Source organism: Mustela nivalis (assembly GCF_964662115.1).
Source record: "Mustela nivalis genome assembly, chromosome: 4".
Classification (NCBI taxonomy): domain Eukaryota; kingdom Metazoa; phylum Chordata; class Mammalia; order Carnivora; family Mustelidae; genus Mustela; species Mustela nivalis.
In genome coordinates this window covers 34,163,114-34,186,046 of record NC_139023.1, presented here as the reverse complement: position 1 = coordinate 34,186,046, position 22,933 = coordinate 34,163,114, and the positions used below count along the sequence as shown (strand labels likewise).

The window sequence follows — 22,933 nt, the reverse complement described above, 5'->3', positions numbered from 1 at the left end:
CTGTCATCTTGGGATGTTCGGCAGCCCCTCCTGCCTCTGAAAAAGGGCTTTATCTTTTTAAGAGGAAGCAACAACTTATTATTCCCAGAACCGTGAGAAGGAAGGCTGTAAGCCAGACTGCCCGAGACTGAAAGGTAAAATTCTTAATCAATGGTAAAGCCACGTGGGGCAAGTTTTTTAGAAGTAATTCCATTGATAACCCATCACCTGCCCTTGAATCATTTGACTGGCTTTGCTAATGGATATTGTCTGAAGTTAGTGATGCTCTCTAGAGAAAAGGGAAGCAAGCTTGCTAACCTTGCTGTGCACCGAGAAAATGAGGAACGCAAGGCTTTGGTTTCTGAATGCAGTGAGGGACCTTCAGGTCGCCCAGCACTTTCACGAGATCACCTAACAAACTCAGTGTCTCGTCAGCGGCCTCCATTTAGAGGTCTGAGTGTGGAGCTCTTGGGATCATAAACTTGAGGACTCACAGCAGCGACAGGCTTAGCCACACCCTACCTAAGTCAAGATGTTGAATATAATTTGGGTGCTAAGCCTAAAACCACCTAAGCTCAAGTCTGAGGATACGGATAATTCACAATTTTTACTTAAAACCCATCTTCAATGTAATTCCAAGTCAAAAACATGATAGTAACTTGTTGGTTACTCTGGCTGAAAATACTGAACTAGTTGTTTTCTTCCACTTTGAAAGGGTTTCTCTGGTCTTGTTAGGGGAAAAAAAAAAATCAGTATAATGAAAACACAATTTAAAATAAGGTCTGGAAACTGCTTTAAAGAAAGCTTTATTTACTACATACATCCTAAGAATGTATTGTAAATGGAGGAAAATCTAAATAAATTTAAAAGCTTTTCAAATACAAAGCAACTAAAGATAACTAAACTGCTAACATGTCTGAAAACAGAGAACACTAAAGCTTTTTTTTTTAATATTTATATAGTTTGTTCTTAACCCTAAAAAAAAAAAAAAGGTTCACATTTCAAGTTATAAACTTACCTCAGTAGTGTATGTGAAATGGTTTTGAAACAGAAACAGACAGACCATAGAGAATAGGCTCACCAAAATCTGTTTTTAGGGTAGTTTGGTAGTTGCCATGTTGAGATACCAATTTTTTTCTTTTCTTCTCATTATTGGTTTTTTTTTTTCTTCCAAATAATTTACAGGTATATGTAAAATACAGTAAGACCGCTGGGTCAGAGTCTCATCTAGTGAACCTCTGCGACAATCCTTCACTGGAAGGAGTTCTTTCACGCTAAGTCAAGGGACGAGGATCTGATCCAAATTGCATTTAGTTGATGACACACTCTGAAAGGTTCGATGCAGCTTGCTGGGTACATCACCAGGAACATTGCACAATCATCTTATGTCATTTAAGAACGATGGAAAGAAATGTTAGAAATGTTTAAAGGCCTTGGTAGGCACTCAATAATTTTATAGAATAGTTAAATAAATATTGCTTATATATAAAAAATTCATCCCACCCTAAGATGAGGGGGAGGGAAAAGGCATTTGGGAGTTTCTTAATTTAAATTTTAAGACAAAACTAAAATATTTGCTAAAGGCATGATCCTATTATTAATCCATAAATAAGAATTCAGCCATTAGCAAAAATTCAGTGAGTTCAAAGATTTTATAGATCTCTAATGTGACATAAACACAAAACTGTGTCCTTGCTACCTATTGCACAGCTCAATTCCTTGATGGAGCCTTTAAAAAAAGTTCCAAGTTGATGTATTTCATAAAGCAGATGACAACCTTATCATTTTACTGTATTTTACATTCACTCTGCTGAACAAAAGCCTGGAAACAGGCACAACACTGCAACAATACATTTACTTCCTAATAATAAAACTTTTTAATAACATTGAAATAAAACGGTTTCACTCTGCATTAAACTCTATACCATGAACTTCCGCAACATAAAACAACTGAAAACCAGCATTAGATTATGTACAAGCTATCTTTTAACTTCTACAGGTCTCTCCTCCTCCTCCTGGATATGCACGTCCCAAGTCAGCTCACCTACCACGTGCACAGCAACGGAGGAAAGCCCTGCTCAATAAACATAGTATTACCAACACCCTTGACGACCACAGACATTTTGCATTGAAACATGGTAAGTCAGCTAGAAGCATAACTTTCTGCGACAAGAGTCTCTGGGGGCCTTGTCGACAATAACATTCACTGTCTCTATAAACTCATACTTCAAAAATGAGTAAGATAAAAGCGTTAGAAAAGGAACTAAGGTTTTATATGAGACATTAAATAACTATGCAGATATCTTATGGAAACTATTAAAATCTTGTGCTTATGCATACTCTGCTATTGAAAATACCTCCCCAACCAAGACAAAATAAACAAAAAAAAAACTCCCAAACAAATGAAACAAAAAAACCCCAACAAAAAAACCCCCCACAAAAACCCAGAAGAAGTATAAAAGCTATCAATGCTTTCTCTATCAGAGTAATTCATTTGCCCTAGACTTGCCAGACTCGGAGGTGGGGGTGGGGATAGGAAGGAAGGAATGAGTAGGGGGGTAGGGAGGCAAGACACATGGAGAAGAAAGGGGAAACAGGGTAATGTGGCAGGTAAGAGCTTTCCAGTGTTTGGACTCAGAAGTGTGACAAGTCTTTTCAACGTGGGCTTAAGGAGAGATCGAGTGTTTCTTTAAAAACAAAACAAAAAACCAGAACCGTCATAGATAACACATGGTAACACCGTCACCCCTTAAAGCCAGCTGAAATAGAGATTCTACTCACTTTAAAATTGCACTTTCCAGTATAACTTTTAAAATAACATTTTATGTAGTATTTTAAAGCACTATTGTTTGTATCTTTAAATATTGAATATATTTTTCAAAATAGTTCCCTAGCTGCTCAAGTGTGCTTTTCCATATATAGTTGATATATTATTGAAGGTACTACAAAATAGAAATCTCTGGAGTGCAGAAGTTAAGAAAATAACCTTCATACTGAAAATATATCCTTAAAAATACAAAAACAAAAACCTCTATACAAATATACTAACGGCGTACAAATGTCTGAGAGATGGTATTAAGGCACGAACCGTCGCGAGTCTCTTAGAAATGTATGAACAGGGTCTGCTAAGTGGAAAACAGTCTTTAAAAAACAACAACAACAACAACAACAACAACAACTAGTGGAAACTTCATGAATATAAAATCTTTCAGGATGATACTGGATAACATTCTTCACTTTCAGGTTTCAGGAGTGCGGTAATGCCGCACGTTCTTTCTTCATAAATAGTAAAGTGTTCCTTCAGGGGTAGTCTGTGGTCTGCCTGCGCTCTCCTCGCCAGTGTCAGTATGTCTGGTAGACGTCGTGGATGGGCACTGGGATAGCAGCGGCGGGGAAGGCCTGAGGTATGTAGCCCGCGTAGCCTCCGTACACGGCAGCGGCCGCATTCTTCTGTAGTGTGGCGATCGTGGCAGTGGCCGGAGCAGCGAACGGGACGTAACTGGCCCCGTAGATTCCAGCAGTGGGAATTCTCTGAACGTTCGGAGCCACTGTGTACACGGGGGTAATTGGGCGGCCCTGAAGGGGGAGACACAGAAAGGCCCCTTAATGACCGCGCCCATGGTGCCCTTCCCATGGAGTCAACCCGTGGACTCATTCTTCCCATTCCTGGAAGGGGACAGGAAGAGGTGAAGGCAAACGTTTTCATTCTCAGGGCAAGGAGGCAGACAGGTAAAATAAATAATTATTGTAAGGGAAGGTGGTAAGGGCCATTAAGGTAAGCTGGAGATGTTGCGCCCTCAAGTCAAGGTTCCTGTGAGTTCAAAAGGTCAAAGTGACAGAACTGCTAAGCTAAGTTTAAATACTTTGGAATCTTCCATCTTGCCATTCCTTTCCAACGGCAAGGAAGTTGGGAATCTACCCTTTGCTCAGCTGATCTCACTGTAATTAAAAATATGGTCCGGGGGCACCTGGGTGGCTCAGTGAGTTAAAGCCTCTGCCTTCGGCTCGGGTCGTGATCCCAGGGTCCTGGAATCGAGCCCCACGTCGGGCTCTCTGCTCCGCGGGGAGCCTGCTTTCTCCCCTGTCTCTCTCTGCCTACTTGTGATTTCTCTCTCTCTATCAAATAAATAAAATCTTTAAAAAAAAAAAAAAAAGAAAGAAAAAAGGAAAAAAAATACGGTCCATAAAATATATGCGAGTGCCTCCACTCTTACTTAACTGAAGGAACATGGTGCTTCAAAAATGGGAGAGGACAACCAACTGTGACAATGTTATGGAACCCAGTGTATAGATCTCCACAGGGGCAGCTTTGGAAGCTGTTACCTGAAAACCCTGCAACCACATATAATTTTCAGCTGGTGTCACTGATGACTTTGACCATCTCTCACCTAAGATAGGATACCCACGACGCGTACGGTTGACCCTCAAACAACCGGGGTTTATTTGAGGATCTACTTCCATGTGGATTTTTCCCACTATGCAGCACAGTACCTATATGTATTTTCTCTTCCTTATAATTTTTCTTACCTTATGACTTTCTTACTGTAAGAATACAGTACCCAATCCATGTAACATACAGAACGTATGTTTCATCGACTGTTTATTTATCAGGAAGCCTTCCAGTCAACAGTAGGCTGTCAGTAGTTATGCTGCCATGGAGTCAAAAGTTACATGTGGGTTTAGGTACAACTGCATGGAGGGTGGGGGAAGGTGGGCACATCTAACCCCTGCGTTGCTCAAGGTCAACTGTGCAGGTGGCTGTAGAGGCTCAGAAAAGGAACTAACTCACTTGGGAAGTTGGAGAAAGCAATGTTGGAAGCAGAGACATTTGAGCTGGGTCTTGAAGGATGAGGAGGAGTTTCTGCAGAAGAAGGCAGTAGGGAATGGCTAGCTCACTCACTAAAGCTTCCTTACTGCAGACACCACCTCGGGCTCCATCAGAGTCCCGGCTACGTGCTCTCGACTCTACCTGAAAGTCTAACATGCTACATTTCCCGAGCCAACAGGTGTAAAGAGTAAAGACTGCAGCTCAGTATTTCCCAAAGGGTTTGCTCCAGAACCAGTTCCATGAGATGCTTTATGGCAAGGGGGATTTGTGGTGAAAGAAACACATGCTTAACAAAATACCTAGTATGCCTTACGTTCCTCACGATGCCCTGCAGTAAATGCCTATACGGCCTGTCTTCGTGCATCTTCAAAATAAACAATTGGGGATATACGAAATGGAGAATTCAATTTTTAAAAATGAGTTCTTCCTGGATTTTTGTAAGGGAATTAGTTATCTTTTCCTAACAAAATTTGCAAATGAGAGTCATAAATTTACGTTCAAAGGTGACTCACCATCGAAGAGCCATTTTTTCCACCGTAACCAAAATAATAATTATACTAAATGATAGTAACAACCGAGGGACTGTGGTCTGCTGGGCACTATTCTAAGTGCCTTATTTGTATGACGTTCTGGAATCATCCCAATCATCCCAACTACCAATGAAGCCGGTACTATGATCATACGGAGAGGTCTGATGTGTTAAATGACTTGCACAAGGTGACACAGCTTTTAAGCAAAGGAATGGTGATTCTGGAGCCTGCACTTTTAGCCCTGTGTTAGCTCATCTCCTACAACACTAAAACAGCAAAGATCTCATGGGCAAGAGAGAAACTTCAGAACTGGGAAGATGGTGTCTTAAAGCAAGACACAAGCCCTCTTTTCCAAATGGGCAGACATATATTCAGTGACAAATGCACAAAGGGATGAAATTGCAGGGAAGGGGACATCCGAGAGAAACCTCTCCATGTGCTAAGGTAGAGCTCAACACCTAGGCCTGGAAGGGCTGAGCATGGGGAGCTGGCGGAGAAAGGAGCAGAGGAAGAGACCTCATCAAGGGGAAATGCCTATCCCTGTTCTATTTATACCAGAGGTTTGTGAAGATGGAGAACTCTCTGAGAAATAAATTTTAAAAAAGGCCTATGCCAGTAAATGTTTCCTTCCGTTACTTACAAAGCCTTTATGAAGTGGAGGATATAAAGTGGCTGAGCAGGAACATGCCTGAGCATGTGCAAGATAGAGGAGAACGACCGAAGGTGTTCCACAGGAAGGTTCTAGAAGTAATGCTGGGAGCAGGTTTCTAGTGTGGCTCCACTTGGAAGAGTGTTCTAGTCACTCATCAGCAGCGCTTAAAATGCTCCTTCCGCTGCTGCAATTTGGCAGAGAATACAGGGGTGGGGACAGAGAGCCAAACATTCAGAGAGTCCAGGGTCAAAGGACTCAGAGGGAGGATGCAGAGAACCGAGACTGGCGGGTGGGCACCGAGGCCGCTCATACACAAAGAAGTCATTCTCAAGTTCAAAAGTAATAGCTCCACATATGTTGAAGGACGGGGTTGAGGGGGGGTGGAATCTCCATCAGAATAAACTGATCGTCACTGTCTACTGAGCAAACTCATAAGCAAAGACTCGGAACAGAGACCCTGATGGCAACACCGAGTGGAGACTGGTCAAAGACCGAGAATAGCCTGGAACGGTGAATACGAGAACGGGAATCTGGGACACCATGCACCACGGACAAAGTGCACGAGTTTCTTAGTCAAGGGAACTCTGACATTATTACCAGAATTCCACTAAATACTATTTGGAGGTTATTGTAGATATTTACAGTCAGGCCACAAGCCGTAGCTACGCTCAGTTGCCACTTAGAGTGTGAGTCATTTACGACTTACTCCTTTTCCGGGTTTTCAAAAGTCCAGACTCAAGGAAGACCTGACGACACACCGACACAGGAATATATTTCAACTGGTGTGACCCTTTCGAATAGCACAGTAAGACTGTGCACAGCGAGGGCAAAAGCGACATGAGGGCCATGTGATGGGTCCCCAGTCTGGCTCTATCTCTACATCACTGGGTTCTAGAACCCCAGCTGAGTTCTACCCAGTGGGTGTCTTCAAGGTGCGAGTCTAAGAATCTGCTCTGTAAACATACTCCCTGGATAGTTCTGACCCAGTTAGGGAAGAGACCCCCAGCCTGGGTATCTGTGCTTCTTGACTAAGAAGGTATCTGAGAGCCACTGCCTCATGAAAAGTAGCTTTAACATGATTTTTTTGTTTTGTTTTGTTCGGGAGAATGACGTATCATCTATAGGTATTCCCTATGTGCTATGCGCTGATGATAAAAAGAAGATACAAGATGTGACTCTCGGTCTAGAGGAGCTTCATGAGTTGGGAGACAGAACAAAGCGGCAATCATTCGCCAAGGTATAATGTGGGTAACGAGACATACAGGGAACAGGATTTCCAAGGCTACGGTGGATGGGGAAGATTCCACAGAAGTCACGAGACTGAAGACACCACAGAGTAGAGAAGCTGTGAGCAAAGGTGGGGATGGAGGCTGGAACCGTGAGACTGGACTCGGAGGAGGAATGGGAACAGCTGGGTCTGGCTGGAGGAGACGGTTAAGGACACATTTTGTAACATTTCATATATCTCTATCTCTACAGGCAGTTCTCTCTCCACACACACTGTATATGGATATATAGGTTGAAATATTTATACACAGAAGGGGGCAGAGAGAACTTTACTTTTTAGAGATTTTATTTATTTATTTGAGATAGAGAGTGTGAGACAGAGAGCATGAGCTGGGGGGCTGAGGGAGATGGAGAAGCAGACTCCCCCACCCAGCAGGGAGCCGGATGCGGGGCTGGATCCCAGGACCCTGGGATCATGACCTGAGCCGAAGGCAGATGCTTAAACACTGTGCTCTGAGAACTTTATTTAAAAAAAAAAAAAAATTTATTGAGTTATTGAGAGAGAGAGAGAGAGAAAGAGAGAGCTCAGGGAGGGAGACAGAAAGTCTCCAGCAGACTGCTCTGAGCACAGAGCCCGACGTGGGGCTCGATCTCACGACCCCAAGCTGAAATGAAGAGTCAGACACTTAACCGACTGAGCCATCCAGGCACCCTGAGAGAGAGAATGGAAAAAAGGAAAAAATCTTCCTCGAGCTGCAATTTGGAATGTGAAAGCGTGAGCTATCTCCCTGGACTTTGGGAGTCAGCCCCTTAGCAGTAAGAACAGAAGTTAAAAATTACCCAGCATCATTAAAAAAAAAAAAAAAAAAAAAGTATGTACACTATCATGGCACTGTGAAGAATTACGTGTGTCATTTTTGTATACGGCTTCCCATCTTTAATCCAGTGATGACCTTAGGGTGGTACAATTATAATTTTGAATTTTTCTGTCCTGACATGATTTATAGGACCCATTTCTCCCGTCGCCCCATCCCAGGCTTCATCAGAGAGCGAGGCACACAGCTGATTGTCCTGCCGACCGGGAAATGAATCTATGCTAAAGAAGGGAGGCCTCCCGCAAGGACGTTGAGAACCCCAGCCAGAGCTCTACCTGGAACGGTGGCGGCGTGGACACAGTGGGAATGACGGCGGCGGCGGCGGCTGCAGCTGCGGCGGCTGCGGCGGCGCTGGCTGGGTCTGGCTGCACGGCGATGGGGCTGATCATGTGCTCCATTGTGTGGATTTTCCCATCCTCGATCATTTTAGGGGCTGGCGCTGCCTGAAACATGGAGTACTGGGCCCCGATGGCAGGGATGGCCACTGCAAGAGAAGGGACAAGGGAAAATGCGTGTCGCTTGAGAGTCCATGAGCGAGATCCATCCTTTCTTGTTATTTTGCAAAGCCAAGTGTGGTGGTCATGGGCCTCGCCGGCTAATTAATGCTCCCTGAGGCCAGGTAACAAGGTGCGAGCCAGGAGGAAGAGAGGGGAGCTGGCAGTTATGCTCTCCAGCTCCCTGCTCATCCTGCAGAAGGAGGAACCCCGTGGGACCAATGGTGTCTCCCAACAGATGCTCACGGACCAGAGTTAGGTCTCCGCACCAACGTTTTTCCTATTGCCTCTACAGAGAACTCTAATCTGGGATCCCACTCTTGATTTCCTACAGCACAGGCAAGGGCCTTCTGACTGAGAGGAGAGGCTCAGAGTGAAACACGAGATCAGAAGCTCGAGACCCCACCAGATGCGGGCGAGAGGGAACCTGCCTGCCCTCACCCCCCACCCGGCTCATTACCAGACCTGCCACCCTTTCACTTTCACGTTTTAAGAAACAGGTGCTGCTAAGGGTTTCCTTCTGGGAATTCAGAGGTCTGTGCATGCCTTCCCCACTCTGTTTTAGCTTTCAGCATTACTGATTCAAGCAAAAATACTTAATAAAAAACGGCAAATGCCCTCATCTTCTAATGTCCACTCATAGCAGTGAAGCAGGCAGAGTGACTGGTTTGGGGACAGGCCCCGCCAACTCAAAGATGTGATCTGTGAGTCAAGTCTCTATTTTAACCAGGGCTCAAACAGACAGCAGGTAATAAATGCCGACATCTGATAAAGACAGGTACAAGGAAGAAATTCTGGCTCTGGTTTTGGAGGAGTCTGAGTATGTGGTACTACAGGTGTGCTGAAGGGTAAGCAAGAATATAAAATGCATACAGAGTGTGCTTTCACGTTTTTTCTACAACTATACGTATATTTATTCTACTACAAACTCACTTGACATAAGGTAAAGAGACAAATGATTGCAGGCTAAACCACGGTACGATCTTTCAATAAAATGGACCTAAAACTTTCACCAAATCCTTCACCTACCTTTTCTTTTTTTTTTTTTTTTAAAGATTTTATTTATTTGTCAGAGAGAGCGAGCGAGCGAGAGCGAGCACAGGCAGACAGAGTGGAAGGCAGAGTCAGAGGGAGAAGCAGGCTCCCTGTGGAGCAAGGAGCCCGATGTGGGACTCGATCCCAGGACGCTGGGATCATGACCTGAGCCGAAGGCAGCTGCTTAACCAACTGAGCCACCCAGGCGTCCCCTTCACCTACCTTTTCAATCACAGGGTCTGTGGTCATGTATTTCAACATTGCCCTGGTGTTTCTCCTAAAATATAAAGTCCTAATTTTCTGGATAAGCTAGAAAGAGAGGACATGGGGATGGGGACCTGAGGTGATTAGGAGTTTAAGCTACACTGGGATTTTACTGAGTAACTCTGGATCATTTTTGGCTGTCAGCCTGCAGGAATTTCTATGTCAGGCCCCAGGACACGACTATATGCTTAAAGATGGTCTAAAAGCTCTTTTCTCTAGTTAAATCTTAAATTATCACAACTTGCCAACAGGAGTCCCTTTTCCAGCAGGAAGAAGTGACAGCTCCCACATCTAGGCTCTGTCTTACGGCATCAGGGACATCCATGATCAATTTAACAAACTTACAGTGTCAGTGGCATTTACAGGGAAATCCAGTGTAAGGAGTCACTTGACTGAGAATTTGCAACACTTTTTCACAGGCCAAAAAAAAAAAAAAAAAATCACTGGATTATCAAAAGGAAGCTCTACTGGGAAAACACTTTTTAAGCCCTATGTGGCAATGCAGACTCCTGGGATCTCTTAGCTAGGGAAAGGAGTGTACAATCCTCAACTAGAAGAAAGTTGGAGCAGCTGAGCCTTAAGGGGAGGATTCTCTCCAAGAGCTTTTCAATCTGCCCTCCCTGAAACCAGGAAGAGGGCTGCGGGAGGATGGCTCTGACCGTCCACGAATGAGGCTTCCCCACATTTGGACACCTGCGTGGTGTGAGCTGGTGCTACGCTGCCCTCGGGATTCGAGTTCTTCACAAGTTTGGATCAGAAAGACCTGCCTCCTGTTAGGTTGACCAATGGGCACTAGTCACAGGGGCAAACTGGTTTGTGGGGCTTGCAGGTGAAAGCAAAGTTCAAGGTTGCTGGCTTGAATTATATGAGTGTCCTTACCCCTAATCTACTGCTCCAGCAAGACGGGGAGAGAAGAGTGCTGGGAATCGGAATCCAAGAAATGAGCACCTGCCAAAGCTTTCACTGCTGCTTTGTTCCCAGGTTTTCTGGCTTGTTCTAAGACCATAACAAGGGACGCTTGTGTTTTGTACTCCCGAAGAAATTTTTTACCCTTTCCACCAACTCTTGGAACCAGCGATCAGCCGTACCTTGTGGCTGCTGACTGCTGGTGTAGCAAAAGGAGGGAGAAGACATTCTGGGCCAGCAGAAGATACAGAAGGATCTCCCAGTTTTCTGTGTCTTCTGCCACCCCTCCTCACCACTCCAACTCGGTCACAGATTGAGAAACAGGTTAACCTCTGGTGACACCCATTGGAAAAACCCACCACTGAAAAGTTTGACTTGAACATGATCCAAGGTAGAAGAGCCCCTTAAGTTCTAGAGAAGGTGGCTCAGGAGGCCAAGTCTTTGCCTGACCTCTGGCTGCCTGTGAGAAGAGGAACACACGTGTCAATGAAGGAGCCCGAGGAAATCTTGGGGTCACTTCAAAGACAGCGCTGGGGTTTCAGCTGAGTGGATATGGACTATCTCTGGTTTATACTGACCTGTACCAGGTTTAATGGCAACGGGATTGACAGCAGAGATTTCCAAATTCGGCACAAGCTCATATCCTTTTTCTTGTTGCTTTCCTTTCCCTTCATGGTATCGGCTATATATACCACGGCCAGCCGAATATCCCCCGAGGTAGGAACCCCTGGGCCCTGGGGCTCTGTTGCCAGCTGCACCTCGACCTCGGCCTCGTATGCTGCCTGCTTGGAATAACAACACAAAAAATGGTGAGCATCCAACAGGTGACGGTACAAGAGGCAGACCTTAACTCAAGATTCTCAGCGTTACGGTGTTTGCCCTAAGTCTAGTTGCAGGTGCTGCTCTAGAATGAGCTGGTAAGAGGCTTCCAACATTCTGTTCCAGCCTGGATTCGTATCCTAAGCACTTACAGTCATGCAAGAGATGAACTTACATGGCAAGTTCCTAGGACTGTGACTGCAACTTCAATAAAGAACAACATTCCTCAACTGCAAAGATGTTGTATCTGTAAGGGGATCTGCTGGCTCACCTTCCTCGTCGTATGGTAAGAAAACTGGTGGAGGGAGGGTCAAGGGACTGATGAAAGTCACACAGCCAGTCAATCTGATGACAGCAGGACTTGGAATCTAGGTATTGGTTTCCCGGTGTAATGCCTGGTTTCACTCTATCCTAGCGAGTAAGTTAACTACCACCGCCAGGCAAACAACATCCTAAAGATTAATTTCACAAGGAGGCTTTAACTTAAGTACCCAGACACTGGTGGACTAGCCCCAGATCCGGTAGGTCCTGCAAAGGTAGTATGCAAGAAAATGCTTGCATGCCCCCGTGATTGTAGGGCTCATCCCATACAGAGGAATGACCTGCATGTCCCCCAATGCTATGGAAACAAATGCTCTACGTGCCCGTGAAGAACAGACCCCAGAACCGACACCCAAAGGAGGGTGGGTGAGTAGGGCGAAGGAGCCCATCTAGCAGCTCAGCAAATTACAGCCACAACACCCCTGATGCTGCCCGGGCCATGTGGTTCTCGGCACCGCCCCCCCCTCACCCCCACAGAACAGCCCCCACTAACCTTTCACAAAGTAGTCTCTGTTGGGCCCGATGAGCGCGTTGTAGGGGTAGCCATAGTAAGCCAGCGTATAGGGGTCGCACGAGTACACGTAGCTGGGCTGCTGCACCGCCGCCTCCGCCACGCCGCCGCCCTTGGCCGCCTTCTGGTAGCGGGAGTACTGCTCCTTGTCCACAGGCTTGGCCAGCGTCACCTCGAGGCACGAGCCCTCCAGCTCGGTGCCGTTGAGGTTGTTCATGGCGTGCACGGCGTCCTCGCGGCTGACGAAGTGCACGAAGGCGTAGTCACGGATCTTCTTGACGCGCTCCACGCAGCCCGGGTTGAACTGGCCGAAGCTCTTCTTGATGGTGTCCTCCGTGGTCTCGATCATGAGGTTGCGCACGTAGAGGATCTTGACGGTCTCCATCACGTCCTCGTCCACGTCGATCTCGGGCTCGGCCCAGTCCACGGCGATCTGGTGGCCCCAGAGCTGGATGCGGCCGGGCATGAGCTTGCGGCGCGCCATGGCGGCGGCGCGGTGGCTCTCGTACTCGACGAAGGCGAAGCCGCGGTTCTTCATCTTGTCGGCCGCGCTGGCGTAGACGATCACGTCCAGCACGCCCTCGGTGACCTTGGCGATCTCCTCCAGGATCTCCTCGCGCTTCTTCATCTTGGGGATGCCGCCGATGAAGAGGCGGCAGTTGTCCACGCTGCAGCACACGCCGAGCAGGCGGCCCGGGCGGATCTCGTAGTTGTTGAGCTCGCGCACGGCGCGCTTGGCCTCGCTCTTGTGGCAGTACATGACGAAGGCGTAGCCGCGGTTCTTGCCGTCGAAGTCCATCATGAGGCGCAGCTCGTAGATGCGGCCCACCGCCTCGAACACGGGCACCAGCTCGTCCTCGTACACATCGCGCGGGATCTTGCCCACGAAGACCTCGCAGCCGCGCTGCGGGTGCGGGCCCTCCCAGCCGGGCGGCGGGCCGCCGTACTTGCGCTGCCCGTTCTCCTGCACCATGCTGTAGCCCGTGCGCTCCATCAGCGCCAGCAGCGCCGCCTCGTTGGGCGCGCCGGCCACGCCCTCGGGCACCTTGGCCGAGGACGCGGCGGCCGAGTCGCTGCTCATGGCTGCGGTGGAATCCTCTGCGGTCATAATGTCAAAGGCATCCACGGCTGCAGGAGACCTGGGGGCAGGGAGGAGGAGGCAGAAGGCAGGGTGAGTGTGGAGTCCGCACCGCGTACAGCCCCAACCTGGCTACTTCATTCTTTTAAGACCTGCGAGACTCACGCCTTAACCGGCAGGTGGTTAGATGAGAAATAAATACTGCAGCTCGAACAGAGTCTAAATTAGCCAAGTTGTTTTGCCGGAAAAACCAGAAGGGACTCGGGGGAAAAAAAAAAATCAGAAGGAGCAAGGACTTCCGCTGAATCAGTACCCCCAACAGCTTTGAAGCACGGTGAACCTGCTGTAATTGGGAGTGAAAAACCTCACGTTCTTGCAGCAAATGGGAACATCTTTTGCTCAACTCCTGCACTGTCGACTCAGACTGATTTCCCTTTCGTTATATAGCATTTTACCCCATTTATTTATTGGGCAGGCAGAGGCTCTTTCTTTGCTTTTTTTTTTTTTTTTTTTTTTTAAAGACAATCTTGTCCTTTAGGAATGGACATAGAGCAGTGCATTTAAGTTGTCAAGGAAAACTTGGAGGGGGTGTTATTCTACAGGAGAGAGCTGTGTACGGAAGCATTTTCCTAGAAAGAAATGGAACATCCGCACTGCCAAGGACGTGGCCTAGGAGCTGTGGCAGGAGCTGGTGAGTCGGATTTTTAGGTAAAAGTTTGGGTAGGAACCATGTATGGATTTGGAATCAGTCTACAAAGAGCTATATTAAGTTCAACTTGCGGGCGGGGGGGGGGGGGGGGGGGTTGAAGCAGCTACAATCCTGTGAGCCACAGTACGGGTTTTTAGGGAACTGTCACACGCACTATCTTATTTCTGATTTTCTTAACCTCATTACATGGAAAGCGGTATTATTACTCCTAATTTGTCTGTAGGCTCAGAGAGGTTAAGTAAATTGCCCATTTCACACAGCCAAAAGTCATCTCCTACCAGGATTTGATTCCAAGTCACCTGGTTCCTGATGACGCATTTTTTTCTTTGAAAGCAGTGCTGTGCAACAGAACTTTCGGTGAGGATGGAAAAGCTGTCATTAGCCACTTGTGGCTACTGAACAATTAAAAGGGGGCTAGCGTAACTGTTGAACTGAGTTTTTTATTTTACTTTGTTTTAGTTAACTTAAAATTAAATAGCCATGGGGTGCCTGGGTGGCTGAGTCGATTAAACATCCTACTCTTGATTTCGGTTTAGGACTCGATCTCAGGGTCATAGGATGGAGCCTGCATTGGGCTCCATGCTCAGCGGGGAGTCAAGGACTTGAGTCCCTCTGCCCCTCCCCCCAACTAGTGCATGCGCACGCATGGGCAGGCTCCCGCTCTCAAATAAACCTTAAAAAAAATCCATATATAATAGTGTAAACCATTTCACCTTCACTCATACAGAATGGGGCTCTGTGGAGATGATTTTAACTATACAGTAAGGTTATCATTAGGAGCTTTGTGCCGTGCTTTTGTAAAAAGGTCCTTTAAAAAACGAAGTTTATTTCATTTTTTGGGCTACAAAAGTATTCAGGTAAATTTTATAGAAAATTAAGAAAAGCAGGAAAAGAAATCATTCCTGTTATTCCTACCCAATGATAGCCAAAATTAAACTCTTCCATATATATATTTTTTTAATATGATTTTTTGGGGGGTGGGGACGGAGCTTGGCTTCCAACAAATTTGCATCTTGTTGCTTTGCTTCATTTTATATGCATCCCTCCAGATTCTCAAAAACTCTTTGTAAAAACATATTATTTAATGGCATAAAGTTTCATCATTCAGTAGGAATCTGGAGTATGATCTGTAAAAATTCACCAGAAGGAACCATATAGAATATTAAGGGAAGTTTCAAGAATAATTAATGTAAGTTTAAGCATTTAAAAAAAACACACACACAAAGAAATTGGAGGGACACGACATAAATCTGAGATGTTTATTTGTCAGATGGCTGAACAAGTACTTTCTTGGTTCACCTGCCATTAACACCAAGGGGCAGTATGATTTCGTGGGGAACTGAGTGGCCCCTGGAGCCAGACTACATGGTTTTTGTTGTTGTTGTTGTTTTTAAGATTTTATTTGTTTATTTGTCAGAGAGAAAGAAAGCACAGCAGGCTGAGGGAGAAGCACACTCCCTGTTGAGCAAGGAGCCGGATATAGGGCTCAATTCCTAGTCTCTGGGATCATGACCTGAGCCAAAGACAGCTGCTTAACCGACTGAGCCACCCAGGCATCCCTAGCCCAAGTCTTTCAATTTCAGGGTAATTCGACACTTTCTCAGTTCTTTTTTTAAAAGTATTTATCTTTTAATATTTTTAATATATTTTAAAAATATTTATTTATTTGACAGAGAGGCAGGTAAAGAGAGAGAGGAGGAAGCAGGCTTCCTGCTGAGCAGAGAGCCCGATGCGGGGCCCGATCCCAGGACCCTGAGACCATGACCTGAGCCAAAGGCAGAGGCTTAACCCACTGAGCCGCCCAGGTGCCCCACTTTCTCAGTTCTTTCTTTATTTTTTTTTTTTAAGACTTTATTTATTTGACAGAGAGAGATCACAAGTAGACAGAGAGGCAGGCAGAGAGAGAGAGAGAGAGAGAGGAGGAGGAAGCAGGCTTCCTGCCTAGCAGACAGCCTGATGCGGGACTCGATCCCAGGACCCTGAGATCATGACCTGTGCTGAAGGCAGAGGCTTAACCCACTGAGCCACCCAGGTGCCCCACTTTCTCAGTTCTTTAAAAACATCTCTTTCATATGGCTTCTATTCTTATCTTTTATTTCTTTTGCTTTTTAAGTGCTTGAGACTGGTTTGACAATAGAGCTACTTATCATGAAGTCTTTTTTTCTATTACACATCTGAAAATGATACATTTGTGCCTGTAGTTTCTCACTGAAACAGAAATTTCAATATCAGATTTGAACATGAAGCTCTTCCCTTACTTCAAAAGGGAGATAAGGGTATATTGTTAAGAAGACTATTGGTACAAACATGTATGTGACCTGGGAAGGAAATACCAGGACATACATAAACACGTATGAGGCAATGCAAGATCTTACATGTTGTGCTACATAAAACGTTAAATGAAGTCCAGAGGAAGACACCCTATTGCTCTGAGATGAGCAGAGTTGACTTCGTGTTTTCCTAATTTTACTCTGAAATTACCATTTTACACCGAGAGAAGTCTTATAAGGGTCAGGCTATGAGAGTCATTTCCAGTGGCAATTTCATTAATTTTATAAAAATTTTTGATTGCTTTCAGTTTGAAATCTGATGGGTCAGTAATATAATCACTCTTTTAAAAAAAAATCACTTCCTTTAAAATTGTTATAGCTTATTTCTTACATCTATAAGCCAAGAAGTCTTTTTTCCCGAGCTGTCATCATCTGGAATAAATGAATCGTGTTATTGTCCCTCTTTCCCCTTTTTCTTTGGCCACTAGGAAGTTCAGGATGAAATCTGCCACTTCAATTTTAGTAATCTTCAAAGACATTATGACACAGTCTCACGTTTATCTAATTTTGGCTATAGTGTCTTTTTTTTTTAGTCTTCTGTATACCTTGATGTCATGAATTCAGCTATTTGTATTATTCATCTTATTGCTCATATATTCCCGGAGGTCATCTCACTTAATTTTGGAACTAGGAGAGGAATGAAAGCATCTACACACACACACACACACACACACACATACAAATTTGCATCAGACACTGATGAACGTAATGTCTAAATGAACTGTCTTTTACACTAACTAAAAACACTGACCTACAAATAAATGAGAACCACAGTGATTCTCACTTATTAGCATGGCTATTATAAAAAACAAAACAAAACACAAAATGAGCATTAGCAAGACCGTGAAGAAAATTGGAACCTTTCCACATTGCTAGAAAGAATGTAAAATGGTACCATTACTGTGGAAGACCATTTGGTGGTTCCTCAAAGCTTAAATCTAGAATTGTCATAACCCAGCACAAAAGAACAAATATTGTATGATTCCAGTTATATGAAGTACCTAGAACAGACAAATTCAGAGACAGAGAGTAGAATCATGGCTGTCTGGAGATAGGGAATGGGAAAAGGGAGCACCAGTGTTTATGGAGTTTCAATTAGGCATGATGAGAAAGTTCTAGAGGTGGACAGTGATGGTTACGCAACAATGTGAATGGACTTAATGCCACTGAACTGTATACTTAAAAAGAATTTTAAAATAGTTAAAATGGTTAATTGTTATGTATATTTTACACAATTAAAAAAAAAAAAAACTCAAAAAGAAAGTGAGAAAGCTCAGAGATGCCAAAGGAACAACAAAAGAAAATCCCATAAAATTAGGATTTCATTAGAGGCCTTTAAACAAGGAAGTTTAACACATTCACGAAAATCTTGTCTACAAACTCCATTCTCCTTATCTTTATGTCTATTGTACTATCGTTAAACAAATTATATGGTGTGCTGCTCAATGAATTTTTAAGGCCAAAGGCTTCAATATATAAAAAAGATATATGATTTATTTAATGCCTTAAAAAAGGGTACTATACAGCTAATATGACCCTTCTCTCAGAGACGGAACAATTAGACCAGCTTTAGACCAAGAGCCTGGTAATTACGACCATGGGCCAAACCCAGCCTGCCATTAGCTTTTTATTTATTTATTTATTTATTTATTCAACACCCAGCAAGAGAGATCACAAGTAGGCAGAGCAGCAGCAGGCAGAGAGACGGGGCAGCAGATTCCCCGCCGAGGAGAGAGCCCGACGTGAGACTTGATCCCAGGAACCCCAGACCATGATCTGAGCCGAAGGCAGGGGCTCAACCCACCGAGCCACCCAGGCGCCCCTGCCATTAGTTTTTTATAAATAAAATTTTATCAGAACACAGCCATACCCTTAAAGGAAATATTAGCTATGATTGCTTTTGTAGTACCACGGCAGAGTCAAATAGTTCAGAGATGATATGGCCTGCAAAGCCTAAAATATCTGCTGTCTGACTAGGTAGAGACCAAGTATGCTGACCTCTGCTCTAGGAGATGCACAGTGAACATCAGCGGGGGTAAGTAGCATAGATTGCTACCGCTAAGTATTTCAATCACTTCTCCCTCAGTTTCCTAGGCTGAGCAACGACTTTATTTCAGGACCAACTTTTAAGTTCTAACATATTTCAAAGAAGGTCTTCTTGATCTGCCTTTTCCCGTCCTCAGTCTAAGTTACTTGCCCTTTAAATATGTAGCCAAGTTTATGAGACCTAGAAGAAGAGAGAGCTGGTGAAGGTGGCTGGCTCGGCTTCCAACACTTATATATGCACAATAATAATTTTTTTCAAAGTTCATTTATTTATTTGAGAGAGCGAGTGAGTGAGTGAGAGAGCACAAGCAGGGGGAGGAACAGAGCCAGAGAGAGAAGCAGATTCCTCACTGAGCAAGGAGCCCAACGTGGGGCTCAATCCCAGGACCCTGAGATCATGAGCTGAGCAGAAGGCAGACGCTTAACCAACTGAGCCACCCAGATGCCCCAAATAATTTCTTAAGAGACATCAACACAGAAGTTCATTTATATTCATTCATTCTGCAAATATTTCCTGAGCACCTACTATGTGACAGCTACGGGTAGACCTCGTTTTCATGGAGCCTACCTTGGAGTTAACGGAACTAGAGAATTATGCTACAAATCCCAAAAAGCTGAGAATGAAGGCATCTTGTATTTGTGCTCAATGACCAGAGACTGCTTTAAAGGAGCTGTACCTCTTAATTATTAATTGTTAATATTATTAACAGTTTGTTTCTAATAAGGCTGTCATTTCCCAAGTTAAAAGCATAGCCACCATCACTATTGTGTTTTAAAAAATTTGTTTAGAATACCTTCTTTGGAAGGGTGGAAGTATATGTATGCATGTGTGTTTTTTGGAGGGGGGTGTCTAAGTAATGAGAAATACCATCTTTTGGAAGGCAGCTATGCTCACCACTATACCACCAACGCGAGAAATACCATCTTTTGAATAACAAGATTCTTGTAGTAGAGATGTGGACACAATGAGTAATAAGTACACTTTATAAGCTGAACCTTGTGAGTAAAAACAACAACAAAAATTTGGATAAACAGCACAGAATTATCCATTCAATATAAGTTGTGGTTTTTTTTTTTTTTTTTTTTTTAAGATTTCATTTATTTTGCGGGATAGAGAAAGAGAGAAAGAGGGAGGGACAGAGGGAAAGAATCTCAGGCAGGCTCCGTGCTGAGCCCAATGTGGGGTTCAGTCTCACAACCCTGAGATCATGACCTGAGGCGAAATCAAGAGTTGGACATTTCACCCACTGAGCCACTCAGGTACCCCAATATAAGATAATTTTAAAATAGATCTGATAGTCTGGTTTGGGTTGCCTAGCAGGGACCTAGAGCCAAAACTTGGCTCCTCTGGTTACCAGTTGTGAACCATGGAGAAAGCCACCTAACCTCTTAAGCCTCCATCTTCTCATCTTTAAAATGGTGACAAAAACAGCTAATGTTTCTTAAACGCCCATTATGTGCCCGGCAGTGTGCTAAACTCTTTATTTAATGCGTTAACTCGCTCCAACCCTCATGACATCTGTACGGGGCATGATTATGCGCTTCACTTTACAGAGAAGGAAACTGAGGCACAGAGAGATTAAGCAGATTCTCAGTTCATGAGCCTCAGAGCTGATATTTGCGTCACTGGCTCAAGTCATTGGGCATCTGCCTTCGGCTCAGGTCGTGGTCCCAGGGTCCTGGGATCGAGCCCTACATCAGGCTCCCTGCTCGGCCGGGAAGCTTGCTTCTCCCTCCCCCTGCTCCTTTCCCTTTCCCACTGTCTCTCTCTAGGTCAAGTAAATAAATAAAATCTTAAAAACAAAACAAACTGTTAGAAGAAATTTAACTTAGAAAAAAAAAAAAAACTGAATTTGAGATGAGATTCTTGCTTTTGTGTAGGAGTCTTCTGTGTGCAGGGAAACAAGTGCTTACCCCGGCCAACCTCACGCCAGTTAGTGTGGGAAGCCTAGCCCGCGTGTTCTGGTGTGGACTGGTGTACCAGATTCTCCCAGATTCCATTCCTAGCAGGTAAGCTATCTGGCAGTGTAATTCTCCACTGGCAATGTGGCTCAGGCACCCAAGTGTAAGCCTGTTTTGCACCTAAACTTTGGCTACAGCAGTCTGCAGAGACTTTTCCAGAAGGAACCTGAAGAGACTTGTGCTGGATGCAAAGGGTCCAGTCATCCGCACGGATGCCAGGTCCCCTGAGGCAGGACCATCCCAACATAACCCATCCTCGCACATGCTAAAAATGCTTCTGTCTTCATGGAGGGCTGCTGGCTTACAAACATGGCAATATATGTGAAACATTTATTCACAGCTGGGCATATAAAACAGCGTAGAATATATTTTCAAATCCAGCCATTATTCTGACCTATTAGCCAGAGTTTTTGTTGTCTTTGTTTTAGGCCAAGTTCGAGCTTGTCAGGGTAAAATAAAATTTCAGGGCTAACTCAGACTTAATGCAGACATAAATCAAGGATTTAAATTCTTAGTAGTGGTTCAGAGTATCTTTTGGGAGGACTTTAACTTTGAACTGGGACATTTTAGAGGGCGAGGAATACCACAGTACTGGGAAAATATTTCTCATGTTTGCCAACCAGTGTTTACCTAGGATTAAAAACAGAGTGCATATACTCTAGAATTATCCAAACTACTAGTTAACTCTGCTTCATGGCTCTAGGGATGTATGAGTGTGTGTGGGTGTGTGTGTGCATGTGTGTGTGTGCACGTATGTCATGTACCTGAGATTAATGTGCAATCTGGAATTCACGGGAGAGTTTTATTTGCTGACGAACACACTGCAATTTGAAAATCATATACAGCGGTAAGCAGTGTCTTCCAGCACTGGCTGGAACTTAGTTCAGTGGAAGGATTTAGGATGTATTCATCCAAGAGGTAATTCTATCTCTGTTTGTGGTTAGCTTTCTATTTTGATGTCCCTTATTTGTACCACAACATTTTTGTCTTTCCTGACAGTCACTTCTTAGGCAGGGCCTCACAGACTGGTAAAATAAACCATACAATATATTAAAATACATAACATAATGGAAGATTCTATAAGAGTGAAGACTTTAGAGTCAAAGAAAAAGGATTTCAAATCATTACGGTATCACTGTCATAGGAGGCAAACTACCTCAGCTCCATGCCCATAGGTCCAGGATGGCTCTAGTGAAAGCACCCATTTCAGAGGACTGGTTCCAGGATGAAGTAACATTTAAAGCCACAAATCAAGGGCAGAAAATATCGAAGGCCAGCTTCTGCAGAAAGCTGCCAAGGTCTGGCCTCACCCTGAGTGGTTATCATATTGCCCTGGGCCCACATTACCACCACCCATTAGAGTAAACAGCAGAGAACACTCCCACCACCAGGCAGGCCTCTGGCACTGGGACATTCCTGTTACCTCAGGGTTTGGAAAGCCGTAAAGGAGTTCCACTCAAAATGGAGGCAGACTACCTGGAATTTACCTTGGAGGCCCGAACAGTAAGCTCAAGATTCCAGCACAGGCTCTCCCCACTGCCACCCCTCCCCCCATCCCCACCAGCAACCCCACGCTATTGGAAGGCATGGCACTTGCAACACATAAAAATCCTTCCATGACTCTCTCTTCTTTAGGTAAAATCCCAAAAGGGATAAAGAGGCCGTAGAATAGAGTATTTGGGGCCGTACCTCTGTCGGCTCCCGGCTAATCTGAGAAGAGTTAATTCTCCAAGGGTCTCACACTGTGTTGATGGTTGTACAGATTTTGTTAGGGCAAAGCACACCATTCAATGAATGACTGTGTTTGATAAACAGATGCAGAAGCCAAGAGACTCACTTTTCCCAGGCCATTTCTATCAACACATCCTCCAAAACGAGGCATTTTGCTGTGGGTTCCCAGGGAAGCTGGCTGTATACCATGAGAGGGGAAAAGCCACCCGCTTTTGCAGTAGGAGTGAGTTTTCTACGGGTGTTTCGCAGGCCACAAATACTGTTAAGGATCTGTTATCAGGTTCCCTTTCAATAGACGTTACACACTTGTATATTTTTTCTCAACAGGTTGATGGGGTAATGCCGAAAAAAATGAATCCCACAAAGCTGACATATATCCCTCTCCTGAATTAATGTTTTCCCAAACTGTAAACAAGCTGTAGAAAAGACTTCTAGTCTCAACCCTTATCTTGGCTCCTTTGACCCAAACCTTTGAGGGATTTGGCAAGGAACAGAAAGGCCGACTGGCAGAGACAGAGAGGAAAAGGACGAAGGAGAAGCAGCAATGCTTTGATATCATATAATAGTATGTTGTGTTCTGCAATTTGTAAAATTCTTTCACACAGATTTTCTAATTTCACAAAATCCCAGAATCTG

The 22,933-nt window shown here is 44.6% G+C and overlaps 1 protein-coding gene across 10 annotated transcripts in view; it reads right to left on the bottom strand.

Moving 5' to 3' along the window:
* Nucleotides 1-769: 769 nt before the first annotated feature.
* RBM47 (RNA binding motif protein 47) overlaps nt 770-22,933 on the bottom strand; it is a 169,604-nt gene continuing 147,440 nt past the window's right edge. For 6 of the 10 annotated variants that reach the window (XM_082728843.1, XM_082728841.1, XM_082728846.1 and 3 more), the window contains 4 exons: nt 12,424-13,580; nt 11,369-11,575; nt 8,367-8,575; nt 770-3,555 (listed from right to left, as the gene is read on the bottom strand). In XM_082728843.1, the coding sequence (XP_082584969.1) occupies nt 3,322-3,555; nt 8,367-8,575; nt 11,369-11,575; nt 12,424-13,549 (1,776 nt within the window). In that variant the 5' untranslated portion in view covers nt 13,550-13,580 and the 3' untranslated portion in view covers nt 770-3,321. The remainder of the gene's footprint in view (nt 3,556-8,366; nt 8,576-11,368; nt 11,576-12,423; nt 13,581-22,933) is intronic. The other 4 variants (XM_082728848.1, XM_082728850.1, XM_082728849.1 and 1 more) reach the window with 1 other exon arrangement.